Here is a 16,551-nt window from a genome sequence, read left to right as displayed (position 1 = left end):
GAGTTGTTGCTAAGGTACAACAACAAAATCCAAATAAAAAGTTAATGGCTGCCTGTGTACTGAGGGAATACACACTTAAGTTTGACTTTTTTTGATTAACTATGAATTCAGGTTAAATGAAATCTTAACACTAGACATACTTCTGTGAGTCAGCTTGAACTTTTGATACTTGTGTAATGCAAAACTGTAGAAAAATTCCCTTGTTCCTTTATCAATGTGGAGCAGTTATGATAGACGAAGCGCTGTTGCAAAACTGGTGAAATGTAAAACAGGAGCTGTGAAGTAAAATAGGTATGGTTTACTTTATTTCCTTTGACAGTGCATTAACAGCACCACATCAGAAGAGAGAGCCTATGCCACTAGGTTTTACTGATTGCTTCACCGCTGAGTTCACCCAGCTGCCTGCTTGCTCATGAAACCTTCCTTGCAGCAATGATATTCAATCTCATTCAGTTCTGTGCTTGAACGGAAACTTTTACACTTCTGTACCAAGTTCTTCCCATGACAGACTGGCTGCAGTTTACTGCACTGTTGGGGTGACCTACATTATCTCCACAGACTGCTTAGAAAGTTGCCAGTGCTATTTTAAAACAGAGTTAGCAGCTAGCTAAGTAGTCCTTTCCAGCCATATGCCTGTTGGCGGTGTTGGGTGGGGCACAGCATTAGTCATCAGTTTTCATTACAGGGCCAAGCTTTTATCACTGCTTTTGGGTAAGGCCTGTATGCTTATTGCTCTGTCTATTCACTTCCTGTTGAAAATTGTTTCAGATTGCACCATGACACCCATTTCTACATTGTTTAACTGCACTGTCACTAGCTCCCCTTGTCATGTGATAGGCACTGCTTGCCTTTCCAGAATGACCATGATGTTGATATAAGTGTCCTATTATTAACATTGTCAATCAGTGTTGTCCTCACTGGTTACTGATATGTTGGTATTACCAAAAGCTGTATGCATGTGAGTGCATGTACAGTGTGTCAGTGGACAAAACAGCATGTTAGTTAAGGGTAGTTTTTGCTTTTGAGCGATTATTCACTTAAACAGTGAGCTAAACAGAAGACAACATGCTTTACTGGAGGTCCGTGTGACGTTCTGAATTTTGATGCCTTTCCCAATATTGAATGAGTTCATATCAAGTATTTACATATATGTCGTCAACTGCACTGATTCACTGCTCACTGTATCAACGCGTATACACTAAATAACACATGAATGGCAATTAAGGCCCCTTTTCCTGCACCAACAAGTTCTCTCGGCACTGCTACAAGGATTTTCTTTATCTGGACTCTTGTGTTTGGTCTGTGTGCTGTCAAAAGTGACATCACAAGTGTGTGACTGCACTGATAAAAGTGCTCTTTAAGAAAGTCTCTTTAAGATTACAAAAGGCAGGATTTTTCATGTGGGATACATTTACTTCGGTAGATTCAACCGCTTGGTGTTGGCTAGCATTCCACATTGTAGTTTCAGGTTATCTGTAAATATCTCAGAGATTTTCTTTTACAAATTCTGTGTTCAGTTGTTACCTATCAACATATTCATAATTTTACTAAAGTTCAGTAGCTTATATATTACAGCTAGCATCACAATATGATAGCATCTCTACTCTTTAGGTAAAACATCACAGGTTTGGTCCTTTTTTATTATTTTTTTCTTAAATAATCCCTGAAAAAAGAAGTCTTTGGGCAGAAGCATTTAACACAAAGAAGGTAGAGCATGGGTTTATTCTTCCAGCATCCACTTTCTAATTCAGTCTGGAGTCCCTTTGTCTGTACCATAGAAATCTCCCTTAAAGGTGCTTTAGATGAAAACTGCTATGTGCAACTTGTGCTAAAACAGCCTGTGCTGCATAAATACTGTTTGCTTTGTGTGTTTGTGGATGGACAGCCTGTCGACAAGCTGCGGTTGTAGAGATGATATGAGGAATGCAGGAATGTGACAGTCTGGTGTCACAGCAGCCAGAAATCTCACAAAGACTTTGGGTGGGTCATAGGTGAGCACTGAGAGCTCAATAGGATGACATAATAACCCTCTGCTTTAACTTTTAACAAACAGCTGAAAGCCGGAGACAAGTCAGAGCAGGTATTTCACTCAAAGTTGGGGCGAGTTCTGTGCTTCACTTTGGCTGAAGTTGATGTTTATTCAATTCAATTCAATTCAATTCAATTAAAAAATACTTTATTTATCCCAGAGGGAAATTAAATGTTGATGTAGCTCAATTAAATCAAGGAGTTATTTATGGTTCTTTTTGAATAATTTTTTGATTCCTTACCCTTAAGATTCTTTACCTTTCTGGGCTTATTTCCTGTTTGAGCAACCAGTTAAAACATTTTCGAAGTTTTTTTTCATACTTGTGGTACTCGACGGGCTCGACTTAATATTGCATTTTACATCACTGCGCAGTTGAGGTAAGAGACTGACTTGAAATCACATTAACAACAACTTATATCATTTCCTGATTTTAACAGCATTACTCAAGCTGATATACCATAATGTACCGTAATGGAGTGTGGACAAAATAAGCTGCTTGTTTGTTTATCTACTGCAACAAGAGTTTGTTTTAAGATCTACCTTCAAGGGAAGGCCGTGTTGTTTGTGTAGTGTACAGTGTCAAAGCTTGGTTTCAACATGAAATCGCTTCTGAGATAAAGGCAAATCCACACTGATGTGAGTTGATGCCGTAAAGCATTTATTTTGTTCTCATGTTAGATAGATTTATGTAATTAATGTGTTTAATGGCAACAGACGCATGTCCCTGTCAGGCTGCCATGGCTTTGGTTCAGTGCTTACTGATTTCTGCACAGATTGTGAATGGACAAATGCATTACCAACTTCCATTTTTAGGCCCGAGCAGCTAAGCGCTGCGAAGGCCTATTGTATAGCAGGATTTTACTATTATTATTCATCTTCCGTTTCTTCTCCGCGCGGAATCGCGAATGAGGATGCCTGAACGTATTCGAAAACTCACCAAACTTTACCCAAAATTGTCCCCCGCGTGAAATCACATGATTTTAATGGAGTCGAAAGTGGGCGTGGCCAAACTGCTTAACAGCGCCACCTAACGTGAGATAGCCCGAACCATACAGCGTAGAGATCTGAAACTCGGTATGTATGTAGATCGCCTCAAATCAAGAACAAAAGTCTCTTGGAGGTATGCTCTAAAACAGGGGTGTCAAACTGGTCCATGAAAGGGCCGTGTGGGTGCAGGTTTTTGTTCCAACCCTGCGACAGCACAGCTGACTTGTTTCATTCAATCAACTGCACTGAAGGTCTTACCAGTTCAAAAGTGTAAACGAAACGCCATAACTTTCACGTAAATAGTTAAATCTGCACCAAACTTGGTATGAGTCATCCATGTTGGATGCATGTCGATCCTACGTGGTCATATGCTGACGTCATCTAAGCCCCGCCCCCTCAGAACAGGAAGTCCCTTTTTTTACTTGGAAAGCTCCATCTCTGGCCCCCTTCACCTAATCAACATGATCTTGTGTCAGAATACAGAAAACAAGTTGGTCTCACTTGCTTTAAAGCACCAACAGTTTTCAGGTGAAGGCGTGGCTATGGCTGCTTGGTGAAGTCAGACATCACGCCGTTACCATACGTTTGGCTCTAAATTCTACAGTTTTGAGCCGAGATGCACCAAACTCACTGGGATCGATCCTAATCCACCCCCCAACAGGTGTGCGGTCCAATATTTGATGGGCGTGGCCTAATGCCTCCACAGCGCCCCCTAGAACAACTAAAAACATCAGCCCCAAACCATGCTTTCACCGACAATCATGAAACTCAGCACACCTGTGCGTCTTGTCAGGACCTACAAAATAGTGTGGGCGTGGCAGAATGGCACATTCCAATCCCTCGCCGTTTGCATACGTTCGGCTCTAAATCTCACATGCATCATCCGATTTGCACCAAACTAGATATGAATGACCTTTGTTAACATCTAAAGAGCCCAATAGGATTATATTGGAGTGTGACTCCACTGCGCCCCCTAGATCATTTAAACAGCTATATCTCCTTGAGACATCATCCGATCTGCACTATATTTTTTGTGCATCATTACGGAGCGGCGCTTGACACATTGGCGTGGGACACTTCTGACGTCTCTAAACCCCGCCCCCACAAAACAGGAAGTGACAGTAACTCCTGTCTGGAAGGTGAGATATTGCTCCAACTTTGAATAAGTGCCACTGGTGTCGTACTGTCGTGGCCTCTAGGCGATTTGGGAGATTCGTCGCACGCTCCGCCCGATGGACGGGCGCGGGAGACATGTGACTGCGTTGATGACCACGTCGGGACGGCGGTGCCGGCACTCAGGCGGTCGCAAGGCCGGAGCTGCGCTTGGCTGCGAGGGCCGATATCACTGCTCGCAGTTTTAATTTTAGTTATGATTGTGGTAACTTGGCAACCATTAGTGTTTACTGTGCCCACAGAGGCAGCGTGACTTCCCTTGTAGCTGGGGGAGGGGGTACCCAGGCCCACTGTGACCTCACTTCTTCCTCTGTGAAACTTCCAACTCAATCTCTTTTGAACATTATATTGACTTTTCTAACAGTTGGTTAGCCCATATTAAATAAACGCGTGTCATAAGAGGAAGAAGCAATAATGGCAGAAAAGTAGTGATAGTAATGATTTTACAACAGATTTTAAAGCTACTGGGTTTTATTGTTTGTTTGTTCTTTATATTGATGGTTTTAACACCTTAACTTGGAGTGAGAACCCCCCCCCCACCCCACCCCCAAAAAAAAGCCCGATAGAGAAATGAGGAAACTTCTAATCCTCAAAATTGCCCTTTAGTTGCAACTAAGTTGAACTCTGTGTGTGTGGTTCACTTTTGTGAGCAGGGTTGTGATCTAATTTGTGTTGGATGCACCACCAGTGTGTGAGGCAATCACTGACTGTGCTGAGGTGCAATCACTTCTTAGTCAGAGGTTCAAAATTGCAGATGCCTCAGTGAAAGTGGTGAAACATAAATATCACTCCAACTCTGTAGTTCATCTCCATTTCCCATCACTCACTATGACACACAAGCCTGGCTTTACCATCCGTCCTGTTTGCTTGTGACACTCAGCTGCTCGACAGGTTAAATCAGCCAGAGGCCCACTTGCGCTTTGAGGTGCGGTAATGTTAATCGGTGACTGTGTTTTGGTTTTTTTTCTTTTTTCTTTTTGTATCTGGACTCTTAAGTCCCCTTAACTGGTATTGGCATTTTCTTCGAAAGTCCCTCACACCCGGAGCAGTGATTTACTGCTTTTTCTTTTATATCCAGGTCAACTTGCTCTAGAAACTTCTATTATGAACAAACAAGCAGAGTAATGTTCACCGACAGGCAAGGTTAGGTCTGAATAAACAACTATATGACTCCACACAATGCACTGGGTTGGACATGAAACCAACAGCAGCAATCCTGGTATCAGAAGGGTGGAGGCTCTCTGCTCCTCATTCACACCATCTGTTAGATCTGGGCTTGGCTCTGCAGCATTCTCTGCTCCACCTGGAGACTGTGGCATGCTCACAAAATACAGTGGGGCATCATTTTCTTCTTCTTTTTCTTTTTGTACACTGTTAACAATACCTTTTAATTATCACCTCACACAAGGAGAATACACCAGAGTTGTATCATCGGGGCCTTTACAAATGATTCCAATTCTGTAAAAATGTAATATTTACTTTTTTTTTTGCAAGCATTCCCAAAGGTGTGAAGCTTGTTTTGGAGAACTAAACTGTTGAAGGAATTTTTAATGTACAAACAAATTGTTAAAGAAACCAATGCATGGTTTTTACCAATTCCGAGGCAATGTTATCCTACAACTCTATATGTAGCTTTTGCTGAAGCTGATAGAAGTGACACAAAAAGAAAGAGTTGTCTGACATGGGTTTGCAGGACTTGGGTTTTATCTCCGGAATGCATGGATGGAATGCAGATTACATTTACAACTGGCTAAAAGCCATTCACATTGCAAGTCTGACCACCTCTGAACGTGGTCTGACTGAACTGGTCACATTCTGATCGTGAAGCATTCTGCCTGCAGTTAGTCTGTCCATCAGTATTTATTTTCTCTTGTCTAGAGAGCAGGGGTTGCATGGAAAGCATTACATGTCAGACTTGTCCTATTTAAGAGGGATATGGTACTGATTTAGATTTAAATTGATCAATACTGTGCTGCCACAGATGCTTTGCTAAATATACTAAAGGTGGAGTAAAATAATTTAGCTCTGAAAGGGTCTGAAAGTCTTAGGGGTTATATCCAAAGCAGTGCAGCTCAAATATCGTAAATGTACTGTGCACGTGTTAGCATGAAACATGGCTACACTGAGGCCCTCGGCCCTGCAAAGTCAAAGGCTGACCTCTCCAGCTCTCTTTGAAGACGTATGTGAGCTATTTTAGCATCATATTTTAACACTGTGTGACCTCAGCTCGAGAGGAGCTAACTTTGGAATCATGCGCTGTCACTGCTGCCAGTTGCCAAGGTGATCAACTGCAACAATGCCGGGTCATTTTGCACTTTGCTGTCAACCAACAGTCACACTCTTCAGTGTGGACGTAGCTGAACTCCGACAGGAGTATGATGTCAATATTTATGTTCATTGTGGCGCAGTGCATTGTGCATCTGTGAAATTGAAGCTGTGGTGATTCATTCAGGCATATTTTCCTCTCCATACAGAAACGAGCTTCATGGAATGTGTTTTCCCACAAGTACTGCCCTTGTGAAATGGAGATGTCACTTTGTGGGGATCTTGATATAATTATGATGTTTTCTCGTGCTCACTGCACATGAGTAACTTTTCTCTCTCTTTCTGTATTGTCTGTCTTTCTCCTCTGCAGTCGCAGCCCAGTCAGGCAACACCCCAACCGGCAGCTCAGGTCTCCACTGTGAAGCCTGCACAGTTTGAGGTATGAAACATTCCTTTTGTAATGCTGTTTAACCGTTTCTCCCGCTCCACCTCTTTCTCCAAAGAAACTCATTCGTTAACATCCTGGTGTCCGGTGGACCCCCTCCCCCCACATTATCTGAGCCGTGTTCTTACTTCCTGTACCGTTCCAGCCTTGTGTTGTGTTTAAAAGTTGCAACCTATTTAATGAGAGTGCGGGGATAGGCTTTGGTGTGGTCTCAGAAACGCACAGAAAAGAGCATTTTCCTTTTCCTTCTGTTCAAACACATGGGAGGTAACACCCGGTTTAAGGCATAAAAGCTGCTCTGAAACAATGGATCAGATTGTTAGATTACTCATGTTGAGCTGCTGACTGGATTCATTTACAGACGTAAAGACTGCTCTGTAATCTGTTTTTTTTAATTTTTTTATCTGTATGACTTCTGTTGCTAGAAAACAAATGGCAGATATCAACAAAGACTTTTATGGTATTTGGCATAAAGAACTTTTTCATATACACTTACAGTCCCACGAGTGAAAGTACTGACTGACGGCCTTTTGCATTGACACCTCCTTTTGTTCCCACAACACAACCTGATTGTCTGAAAGGATTCTGTTTTACTTACGGCGTTCAAACAAAGCAGCCTGAAGTTCTTTCACTTGTCCCTCAACAGTGAGACTTAGGCTCTGTTTACATTAATTCATTTCACCATTTCTTCGTGTCGGCGTCTTGCAAACTATTTACATTTACACACAAACGGGGATCGGCTGATTCGCTAGTCACATGACTAATCAGCCATCACATCACATGATCGCCCTTGCTTTATTATTTATTATGCTTTATTATTTATTTCTTTATTATTTATTCTTCGGCGACAACAACTTGGTCCACGAAATTGACCCACCATGCGCTGCTTCTTCCAGGTCTAACCCAAAAGCGGCGCTCCATGTAGGCTACGGTACCAACGATACCAGCCTAGCGAATCAGGGAGGAGTACGTCCGCAGTAGCTGGAGCTCAGCACTGCGGATCCCCGTTTCTCCCCGTTTACAACTGCTAAAATCAGTATCGTATGCGAATGCTTACGTGGGTTCCGGCGTCTTTGAATCCTTCCACCTATGAAGTCGTATTCCAGTATTTTAATGTAAATGGACAGTGCATCCGCGATAGAAACGAGATAGAAACAGATTAGTATAAATGGCACCTTAGACATTGTCTATTTTTAGTTATGCAGGTAGTTTTGTGCAAAAAAGATTTTTTTTTAACCACTTAACTGAGCTCATCAGTCACAAACCTTCAGCTAAAAGCGACTCTTGTTCCTTCTTCCTACCTTGTTGACTCTCGTTTCTCTTCTTTGCTGATTATGCCACAGCTGCTGAAGTTTCATTGACGGCGTGGAAGGATTTGCGCAATGTAATATATTTATGATGCATCATCCAGTATGGTATATAAATCCAAAGACAGTGCCATGAATAACATAAATAGAAACAGAATTTACAAGTTTAAGTTTTTCCAACTCTGTTTTTGATAGAAAATGTTCCAAGATGATATTACATAGTCTTGCCCATTGACCGCTGGGATAGGCTCCAGCCCCCCCACGACCCGACCGACGGATTCAGCGGGTATCGAAAATGGATGGATGGATATTACATAGTCCATGTATCTAATGTTGGGACTAAAAATTGCTTTCTGAAAAATATATGCTCATTTTGAGGATATATTTTGAGCATTACATCTCACACTCAATTAAGTAAACTAGAAACAGAGCTGTAACATTATTGTGTATAAAATGAGCACTTTTCTAGGCCCTTATTCTGGGCCCTCCAGGAGGAAGGGGTACCATCTGGCTTGTTATCAACACTCTGTCCAAAAGCTTGTGATCATTATGGTATGAGTTGTGTGCATGGATGCACAAAACATCTTACACATCTTTAAAGGCATCATTAAAGCTGAATGATCCATTCAGTCTCTGGAGCAACACATGCAGGCATCCAATGCCACACTCTGCAAACAATATGGCTCCAGATGCTAAAGTGGCTCGTTCCTGGTGTCTGGTTTGTCCTTTTAAATCAAATTCTTAATGAGTATTCCTTTCTCAAAAAAAACCCCCAAATTGATATCTTATTTTTTTTTTTACAATTTTCTGTTTAATATAGAGTTTAAATGCTATGCAAATAATTGCATTTTGTTTTCATCTACATTTTACACATTGTCAACACTTTTTTGGAAACGGCACATGAGCTGCGCAGCAGCCGTTGTGAATAAATTTGGCAGTTTTGCACTTTAACATGCAATTTGATTTTCTCAAGAAACGGTGTGTACAAGTCACAGGCGTCACAAACATGTACACACGGGTGATGCAAGCGTCCAAAGAGCTGTGAGAACACTTATTGATGATCAACTTTTCCACACCTGATGCTTTGCAGAAAGCATCATCAGGATCTACCATGGCTACAAAGCCTGGGGTGGTCTCCACATCAAAAGGCGGAGCCACAGGGAGTGGTGTTACAGAAGGAGGAACTGCTACAGTTGGAACAGCAGGGAAGGGGGCATCTAAAGCCAAACCAGAGGTAGACGGACTCTGGGTGACTTGATGAAAGTTGAGCTTTTGGCGGTTTGGTGCAATATGAATCACAGCTTCCTTCTTTTTGGTCTCAACACTCGGTGTGTGCCCGTCATAAGGCAGCACGCACCTCTTCTTCACTTGCTTCATCCAGGTTCTTCATCTTGCAAAGCACTTTTACTTCTCTGTGTGAGATGTCTGTTTTAACTCAACCTTCCACACATCTTGATCTTTCACGTGCATCACAGCCTCGGCAGTCACTGTGCGACATTAATGAGCTCTCATATGTTCTTGCTTGGGATGTATGCTCCTCACGTACGGCCGCTCTGACCACGTGAATAACCTTCTCACGATTTCCTTTAAACTCATGACTTGAAGACTGTGCTGTCGGTTGTGAAGAGATGCCAAAGGTCATGATGTCATCATGACCTTAAAGCCTGGTGGTGCTTTTTCAAGTTGTTGGCTCAAGCATGTAAAAGCACCAGCATTTCAACATACATTGTGCAATGGTCTTAATTCGTCCATCCTGAATCACAGCACAGTTGAGGGTAGAATTACTACCTTAGACAGTATTTGAATTAGCATGACTGATCTGACCAGTTATCACTGTGTACTTTTCTAATGTCTGCTGCTCCTAACATCTTCAAAGTGTCAACACATCTCTTGCAACACATCTACTTTCTTTAGAGTTACTGTAATTCTTTCATCCTTGTGTTTTTGAGTAATCATTTGACTACGTGTTTGTAGACCACACCTCCCTCCCAAGTCAAAGCCACGGCTACAGTTCCCTCTCCTGCCTCTGGAACAGCTGCCACCTCTGCTGCGACCAAACCTAAAGAGGCAGCGAAGGTAGACTCGACTGCGACAGGCTACTCTGAGCCTTTGCCTTTACCACGACTCTTGTGATGTTTCTTTCAAGGCTGTTTTGCCCTTCTGTCTTTTTTTCTGCCTGTTTGTGTTGTTGGCTTTTATCAGGTTTTGTAACTGTTGTTACTTGAAAACGCTCAGGTTTCTGCTTTGGACAATGCTCAAAGAGTTTGCTTGAAAAGAAAATTCTGCTTCGGCTTTCTTCTTTCTACTTCAGAGGAACTTTTTGGAGGTTTCAAAGCTCTCTCTACTAAGCATGCCTCTGCTTGTTGTTCCACAGCGCCACTTTAATCATAGTTTAAACCTGAGTCAGTGAAGGGAAAGCAAGCAAGGAAGAGGAGAGGCCAACAGCTTGGTCATTTGTTTTTTTGGGGTAGTTTCGTAACACATCAACCACTGACATCATCCAGGTGCTTGAGGCTTTTCCTCTGCTGAAATCAACCCCTCGCTTTCCTGTCTTCCATTTGTTCTTTTTTACTGTATATTACAGAATTTGCATGTGTACACACAACCTGTGATTTCACTAGACATGCACCTGGCCTGTAACGGAATCCAATTCATTATATTTTAGAGTGCAACTGCTGCATCAACAGTCAAAGCTGACGTGCTTAAAGCTGATCCTGATAAAACTTCAAAGCCAGTTGCTACAGCTGCTACAGCTGCTGCAGCTGGAAATGTATCTGTGCACGGGAAGAAAGAAGCTAAAACAACACAAACAAAGGTAGCTGATCCTATAGCGACCATGGTGGAGGCTTGTCGACACATTATAATCTGCATTTTCTATCAAATATTGAGTGTCGGATTGGATGTTGTCATAGTCTACTCTAGATATAGCTCAAGGGATTTTTCATTGATGTAAAACTTACCCATTTTCTTGGCATAGTAGGCACATTTTCTTGGTGTAGTAAAAAATTGTCTCAAGGTGGAAACATGACACTTGGTCTGTTAACATTCTTTAAACCCCTATAAAAAATTCCAATAAACTACACTATTTGTTATAACTCAGTGATTTATTTATTTATTTTTCCTATATGGCACCAACTTTGGATCTGTGTTGCAGGTGCAGGTGGAGGTTTCTTCCTCAGCAGCGACGGCAGCCAAAAAGGTAAAGACATAGAGATGCTTTTAAAGGCATGTTGCTTGCCCCTGTATGCTGAGTTGTGTGTGCCTGTGCAGGCTCCTGCTGTGGATCCGTTTGACGCCCTGGCCAGCATACTACCATCAACAGATTCTGTGGCACCCTCGCAGCCTGTTTACACCGGGCCAGAGGTCAAAGAGGTACAGCATAGCTGCAGCTTGCATGCGTTTGTGTCTGTTTATGCAGAAAGGTGAAGAGTGAGTGATCACACTAAGCTGCATGTATCTGGTGTGTCTTCACTGTATGATGCATGTCTCACAGCATGGCGTCACTGATGAGAAGGGTCAGAAGTGTGGAGAGAAAGACAGCACACTGCCTCCAGGCTACAGATTCGAGGATATGGTCAGTTTGTCACAGTTTCTGCCTTCTTGGAAATTCATGAGATTCTCCTTGTTAGCTTTTTTTTTTAATGCATGTTTTATTTTCATACCTCACTGGACAGCTTTTTTTTTTCTTTTTTTTTTTTTTTTACAGGTTGGAATTAGTCCTATGTAAGCTGTTCAGAGTGAGGGTTGTTGAGCAATGAGGATATTTCTCTGACATCTTAAACAAAACTCCATACTCAGGCATATGAAAGAAACAACACCCTTTTTCAGTTCTCGATTTATTTATTTTTTTTTCGTATCGGCACATGATAAAATATCATCTGTCCCTTACCGTAGTCTTTAAAATTAGGTAGAGACGACCTCGGATGAGCAACAACACATGACATTTGACACCATGTCATTATGCAGTTGACAAAAGCAGTTCAAATACAAAATGTCGAAAACTACACCTCATGATGCAGTAGCTTGTAGTTTTATTGGTATTCGTCTACGGATAGCTCTCTTCAGCTCTGAACCCCTGCGTTTTAATCATTTTGAGGTCTGCACATTAGCATTGTGTTTGCAAACGAGAGTAAGTTTAAGGACGAACTCAGTTTTTGACACTCAGTAGATACACAATGTCAGAAAAGTGTCTTCAGTTATTTTGGATTCTTACAGAAGTGATTTGTTTGCTATAATTCCAAAGCCAGATGCATTTAGAGTTAACTTGGATCACCATGTTAGATCTTTTTTTAAATTTTCTTTTTCAATTTGGAACTTAACCTTCGAGGTAGTATTGACTTCTTAAATTATCTCAGTATTGTAATTGTTATTATTTTTTTGTTCTTAAACTAATTTACATGATTTTTCTAGACTCCAGCTCCTGTAGATGTCAAGCCCAAGGATGTGCCTGTAAGTAAAGCTTTCATCCCTTGCCTTTAGTGGACCCATCGCCTTGCACGCTGCTCATATAGCTCAATTTGGTCCGGATATAGTTAGTATAGGACACTCACTTTTTTATTAAAAAGCATAAGCAAGGACTCTCTCACAAAAACTTTGTTTCTCTATGTTTGTGGTGATTCACCATTGGTATAAAGCATTACCTAGCCCTCTGTGTTTGGCAACAAAGAGAAGAGGTTTGCTGTCAGTAAACATCTTGAGTCACTGTCTCTAGAAACTAAAGACCAAGTCCGGAACCTTGGCGTGCTGATAGACTCAGACCTGACCTTCAACAATCATATCAAATCAGTCACCAAATCAGCCTTTTATCAACTTAAGAACATATCCAGAATGAAGGGTTTCATGTCCCAAACAGATCAGGAGAAGCTGATTCATGCTTTCATCTCCAGCAGACTTGACTACTGTAACGGTCTTCTGACTGGACTCCCCCAAAAGAGTCTCAAACAGCTGCAGCTCAGTCAGAACGCTGCAGCCCGAGTTTTAACCAGAACAAAGAGATCAGATCACATCACCCCAGTTCTCAAGTCTTTACATCGGCTCCCGGTCAGATACAGAATAGATTTTAAAGTTCTGCTGCTCGTCTACAAATCACGGAATGGTTTAGGTCCAGAATACATGAATGACATGCTAGCAGAGTATAAACCCAGTAGAGCTCTGAGATCTACTGACTCAGGTCAGATAGTGGAGCCCAGAGTTCAAACTAGACACAGTGAAGCAGCTTTTAGCTGTTATGCTGCACACAACTGGAACAAACTACCAGCAGAACTGAAATCAGCCCAATGTAAGCACTTTTAAATCCAGGTTAAAAACATTTCTCTTTCGGTGAGCGTATGGTTGAGTTTATATCTTTCTTTTTCCCCTCTTCTTTGATTGCTTTTAACTGTGTTTTTATGCCTTGTCTTTATGTAAAGCAAATTGAGTTGCCTGTGGTATGAAATGCGCTATATAAATAAAGATGCCTTGCCTCTGACCCTAAACCTAACCATAAACTAATTCTAATTCTAACCCTGACCACAACACTAGGTTTTGACCCTCAAAAATCTCTTTGAACATGTGGGCCCTAAAAAACACATTGTCCCACAAGTATATATTTTTTTAACTTTAGAAAAACAAGTTCACAAATGCATACACACACATGCAGGAAGCACTATTTGTACTCTGCGACAAGCTTGTTCCTCTAGAGAGGGGAATGTTGCATTGCAATGGGGGGTGTTGGCTCAGCAAACAGCACAGGATCTACCTCCTCTGGCCGAGCCCAGCGACTCATGTCGGACCAAACCCAAACAGTCACATAAATATGTGCTCTTCAACTCATACGTGCATGCAGGGATGTATCCGTAGGTTAGTATTTACTCACCCTCAACACACCCACATTAGTTTCACAGCATACTTCAGCTTCATCATGTTGTCGTGGATCTTTGGTTCTGCGCATTATCTCTTTCAACCCCAGATAGCTCTCTTCCTGTGCAACTTTAGTGTTCAGTTTTTCTGTTGATACCCTTTTTGACACAGCAAATGAATTTTTTGGTGTCAAATCTGTGGTGCAAAAGCATTTATTTGTGATTTATTCGTTTTTAGTTTCAGTGGAATGTGAAGAAGGGTGTGTCTGTACTTTTCCTGCAACGTTGGTACATGTAGTCTGGCTTGTATTATTTTGCCCTATTGTTTACCCTTGTGACTTGGTTAGCTATGCCATCTAGTGGAAGATTATGTGACTGTTTTGGGGAATCATTGGAAGCTGTTTTTTCTAACTGAATCATGATATCGGTTTACCTAAATCTGATCTGGTTTGAAGTTGTTATCTGCAGGTGTTCCCTTTGTTTTTCATCTCAGAAACCTCTAAGCACAGACGAGGCCCTGGATTCCCTTTCAGCTGGTTTCATGACGTCCACTGTTCCTCCTGGACCCAAGAAGCAAGAGGTCAGTGTTAAAGCATGTAGCACTCAGATGTTATACCATCCAGTGTTTCCCTGCTGACAAGTCCATGTTGTATACAGTGTTTGCCACGGGGAGTAAAACCTTTCTCATCTGCAGTTGAGGGTTTATGATTATTCTTTCAATTCAAACAAATCTCATCTTCATGTTTCTAAACCATTAAAAGTAACCTCATTATTCTAGCATCAGACTTAAGAAGCTCAGATCTTTATTCAGTAATATGTTTTCTGTTGTAGAAAGCTGTAACACCTGTGGCCGTTCCTCCTGTGGCTGTGTGTCCTGCTCCTCCTGCTGATAAAAAAGCCAAGATGGAGAAAGTCTCAGATGATTTCTCACTGGAGGCTGGTCTGTCCGCTGCCACTGCTAAGGTACTGTACGGAAACATTACAGCTGCTTTTTTTTTGTATCTTTTGTATTTTTTGGGGCTTTTTCCTCTGCCAAGGCTAGAGTCTGAAGTAGAGGTATGTCTGACAGGCGCCAAAATTCAGCTTCTGTCAGCCGCACCCATGAACCCAGCAAGATATAACATGATGTTTTACTTTACTCTGTGACCAGTTTCTCTTCACACTATAAAGCAAAACAGAAATGCCCAGACATTTCTTCTCAGATCCCACCAGATTTCTTTGTCTGCAAGAAAAAGACGTTGTGATCCCACCCTGTAGCCGGACTCCTTGTGGGCAGTATGAGGACAAGCTGCTGAGGTTTTAAGCCAGAAATTGTCCTATTGACAACTGAGCTATTGACACAGAGATGTTTTGAGGTGTTATAAGAAATGGTTGATATAGAAGCTTTTCAATAGATTGATAATGTAGTAACTAAAATGACAAGACCCTTTCTGTGATTTGTGTGTGTTTAAGGTTGTTACCATAAAGTTGAATTTTGTCTGTGTTGTGTAGAGAGTGAAATCCTCTGCAGTTCCTCCCGTGGCTGTGTGCCCTGCTCCTCCTGCTGATAAGAAAGTCAAAGTAACTGCTGCTGAGTCCAAAACCAATCAGGTGTGATACAGGATTTCTGCAGTTTCCTCCCTTCTCCCCTGCTTCCTGTCTTGCATTTACATGGGAGAGACATTGTGTTTCATCAGTTAAACAAAAAATGTGTGACATAAAGATATACTGAGATAAAAAAAAATAAAAAAAACCTCTCTCACTCTCTCCTCAGGGTGACTCCTTGTCTATGGATGCTCTCAGCGCTCTTGGTGACACGTTGGCAGCAGATGAACCAAAACCTGAACCCCCCAAACTCAGGCCTGAGGACATCGTCTCTGTAAGAACAAGAAAAACGTTCACTGACTTGGAGCTTCAAGCTTTTTGACAGCAGGAAAAACTCCTATTGTTTACATATCGGTTGCATGTATGGCTAAGATCTTCACATGGCTCATTTAGTCTTCTTTTACCTTTTCCAGGAGGGCAAATTAAAGAAAGAGAAGGGTGTGCTTGTTGGAGAGAGGGAGGACACACTTCCTCCAAACTACAGATTTAATAAGGAAGAGCTCAAAAAACTGCCAGCTCCAAAACCAGAGGTGAGATAAGGACAGATGTCATTCGAAGCAGAACTAGAGAAATGTGTGAAAAACCTTAAAACTATGTACTTCTGACTAGTTTTGATGCCCATCAACCTTTGGTATGCACATTCCTGGGCCTGAAACAGCACACTAAACACTTGGTTTACATTCCAGCGCCACAGTTTTACAGCAACACGTCACCCAGCAACATCGATACCGGCGCACTTTTGCCTGTACAAGTAAAGATTGGGGGACAAAAAAAAAATCAATAAAGTGAAAAAGAAATAAAGGGTAGAATGAATATCAGACTGGCTTTTGCTGCTGGAGAGAGCTCAGAGAAAAACAGGACGACCAATTGACTCAGAGTTAACTTTGTTGCTGGTGAACTTGCAATTAAAAGCAGATTAGCTCT

At 41.8% G+C, this 16,551-nt stretch overlaps 1 protein-coding gene across 22 annotated transcripts in view; it reads left to right on the top strand.

Annotated features, from left to right (window-relative positions):
* Positions 1 to 16,551, top strand: part of cast (calpastatin) — a 38,678-nt gene that overhangs the window by 15,989 nt on the left and 6,138 nt on the right. For 5 of the 22 annotated variants that reach the window (XM_075460444.1, XM_075460447.1, XM_075460445.1 and 2 more), the window contains exons 2-14: positions 6,825 to 6,893; positions 9,297 to 9,440; positions 10,181 to 10,282; positions 10,872 to 11,021; positions 11,361 to 11,405; positions 11,477 to 11,578; positions 11,700 to 11,780; positions 12,617 to 12,655; positions 14,537 to 14,623; positions 14,875 to 15,006; positions 15,535 to 15,633; positions 15,797 to 15,901; positions 16,041 to 16,157. In XM_075460444.1, the coding sequence (XP_075316559.1) occupies positions 6,825 to 6,893; positions 9,297 to 9,440; positions 10,181 to 10,282; positions 10,872 to 11,021; positions 11,361 to 11,405; positions 11,477 to 11,578; positions 11,700 to 11,780; positions 12,617 to 12,655; positions 14,537 to 14,623; positions 14,875 to 15,006; positions 15,535 to 15,633; positions 15,797 to 15,901; positions 16,041 to 16,157 (1,272 nt within the window). The remainder of the gene's footprint in view (positions 1 to 6,824; positions 6,894 to 9,296; positions 9,441 to 10,180; positions 10,283 to 10,871; positions 11,022 to 11,360; positions 11,406 to 11,476; positions 11,579 to 11,699; positions 11,781 to 12,616; positions 12,656 to 14,536; positions 14,624 to 14,874; positions 15,007 to 15,534; positions 15,634 to 15,796; positions 15,902 to 16,040; positions 16,158 to 16,551) is intronic. The other 17 variants (XM_075460455.1, XM_075460452.1, XM_075460456.1 and 14 more) reach the window with 13 other exon arrangements.

The sequence above is a fragment of the Odontesthes bonariensis genome, chromosome 3 (genome assembly GCF_027942865.1).
Source record: "Odontesthes bonariensis isolate fOdoBon6 chromosome 3, fOdoBon6.hap1, whole genome shotgun sequence".
In the NCBI taxonomy this organism is placed as follows: domain Eukaryota; kingdom Metazoa; phylum Chordata; class Actinopteri; order Atheriniformes; family Atherinopsidae; genus Odontesthes; species Odontesthes bonariensis.
This window is presented reverse-complemented; position numbering and strand designations above follow the sequence as displayed.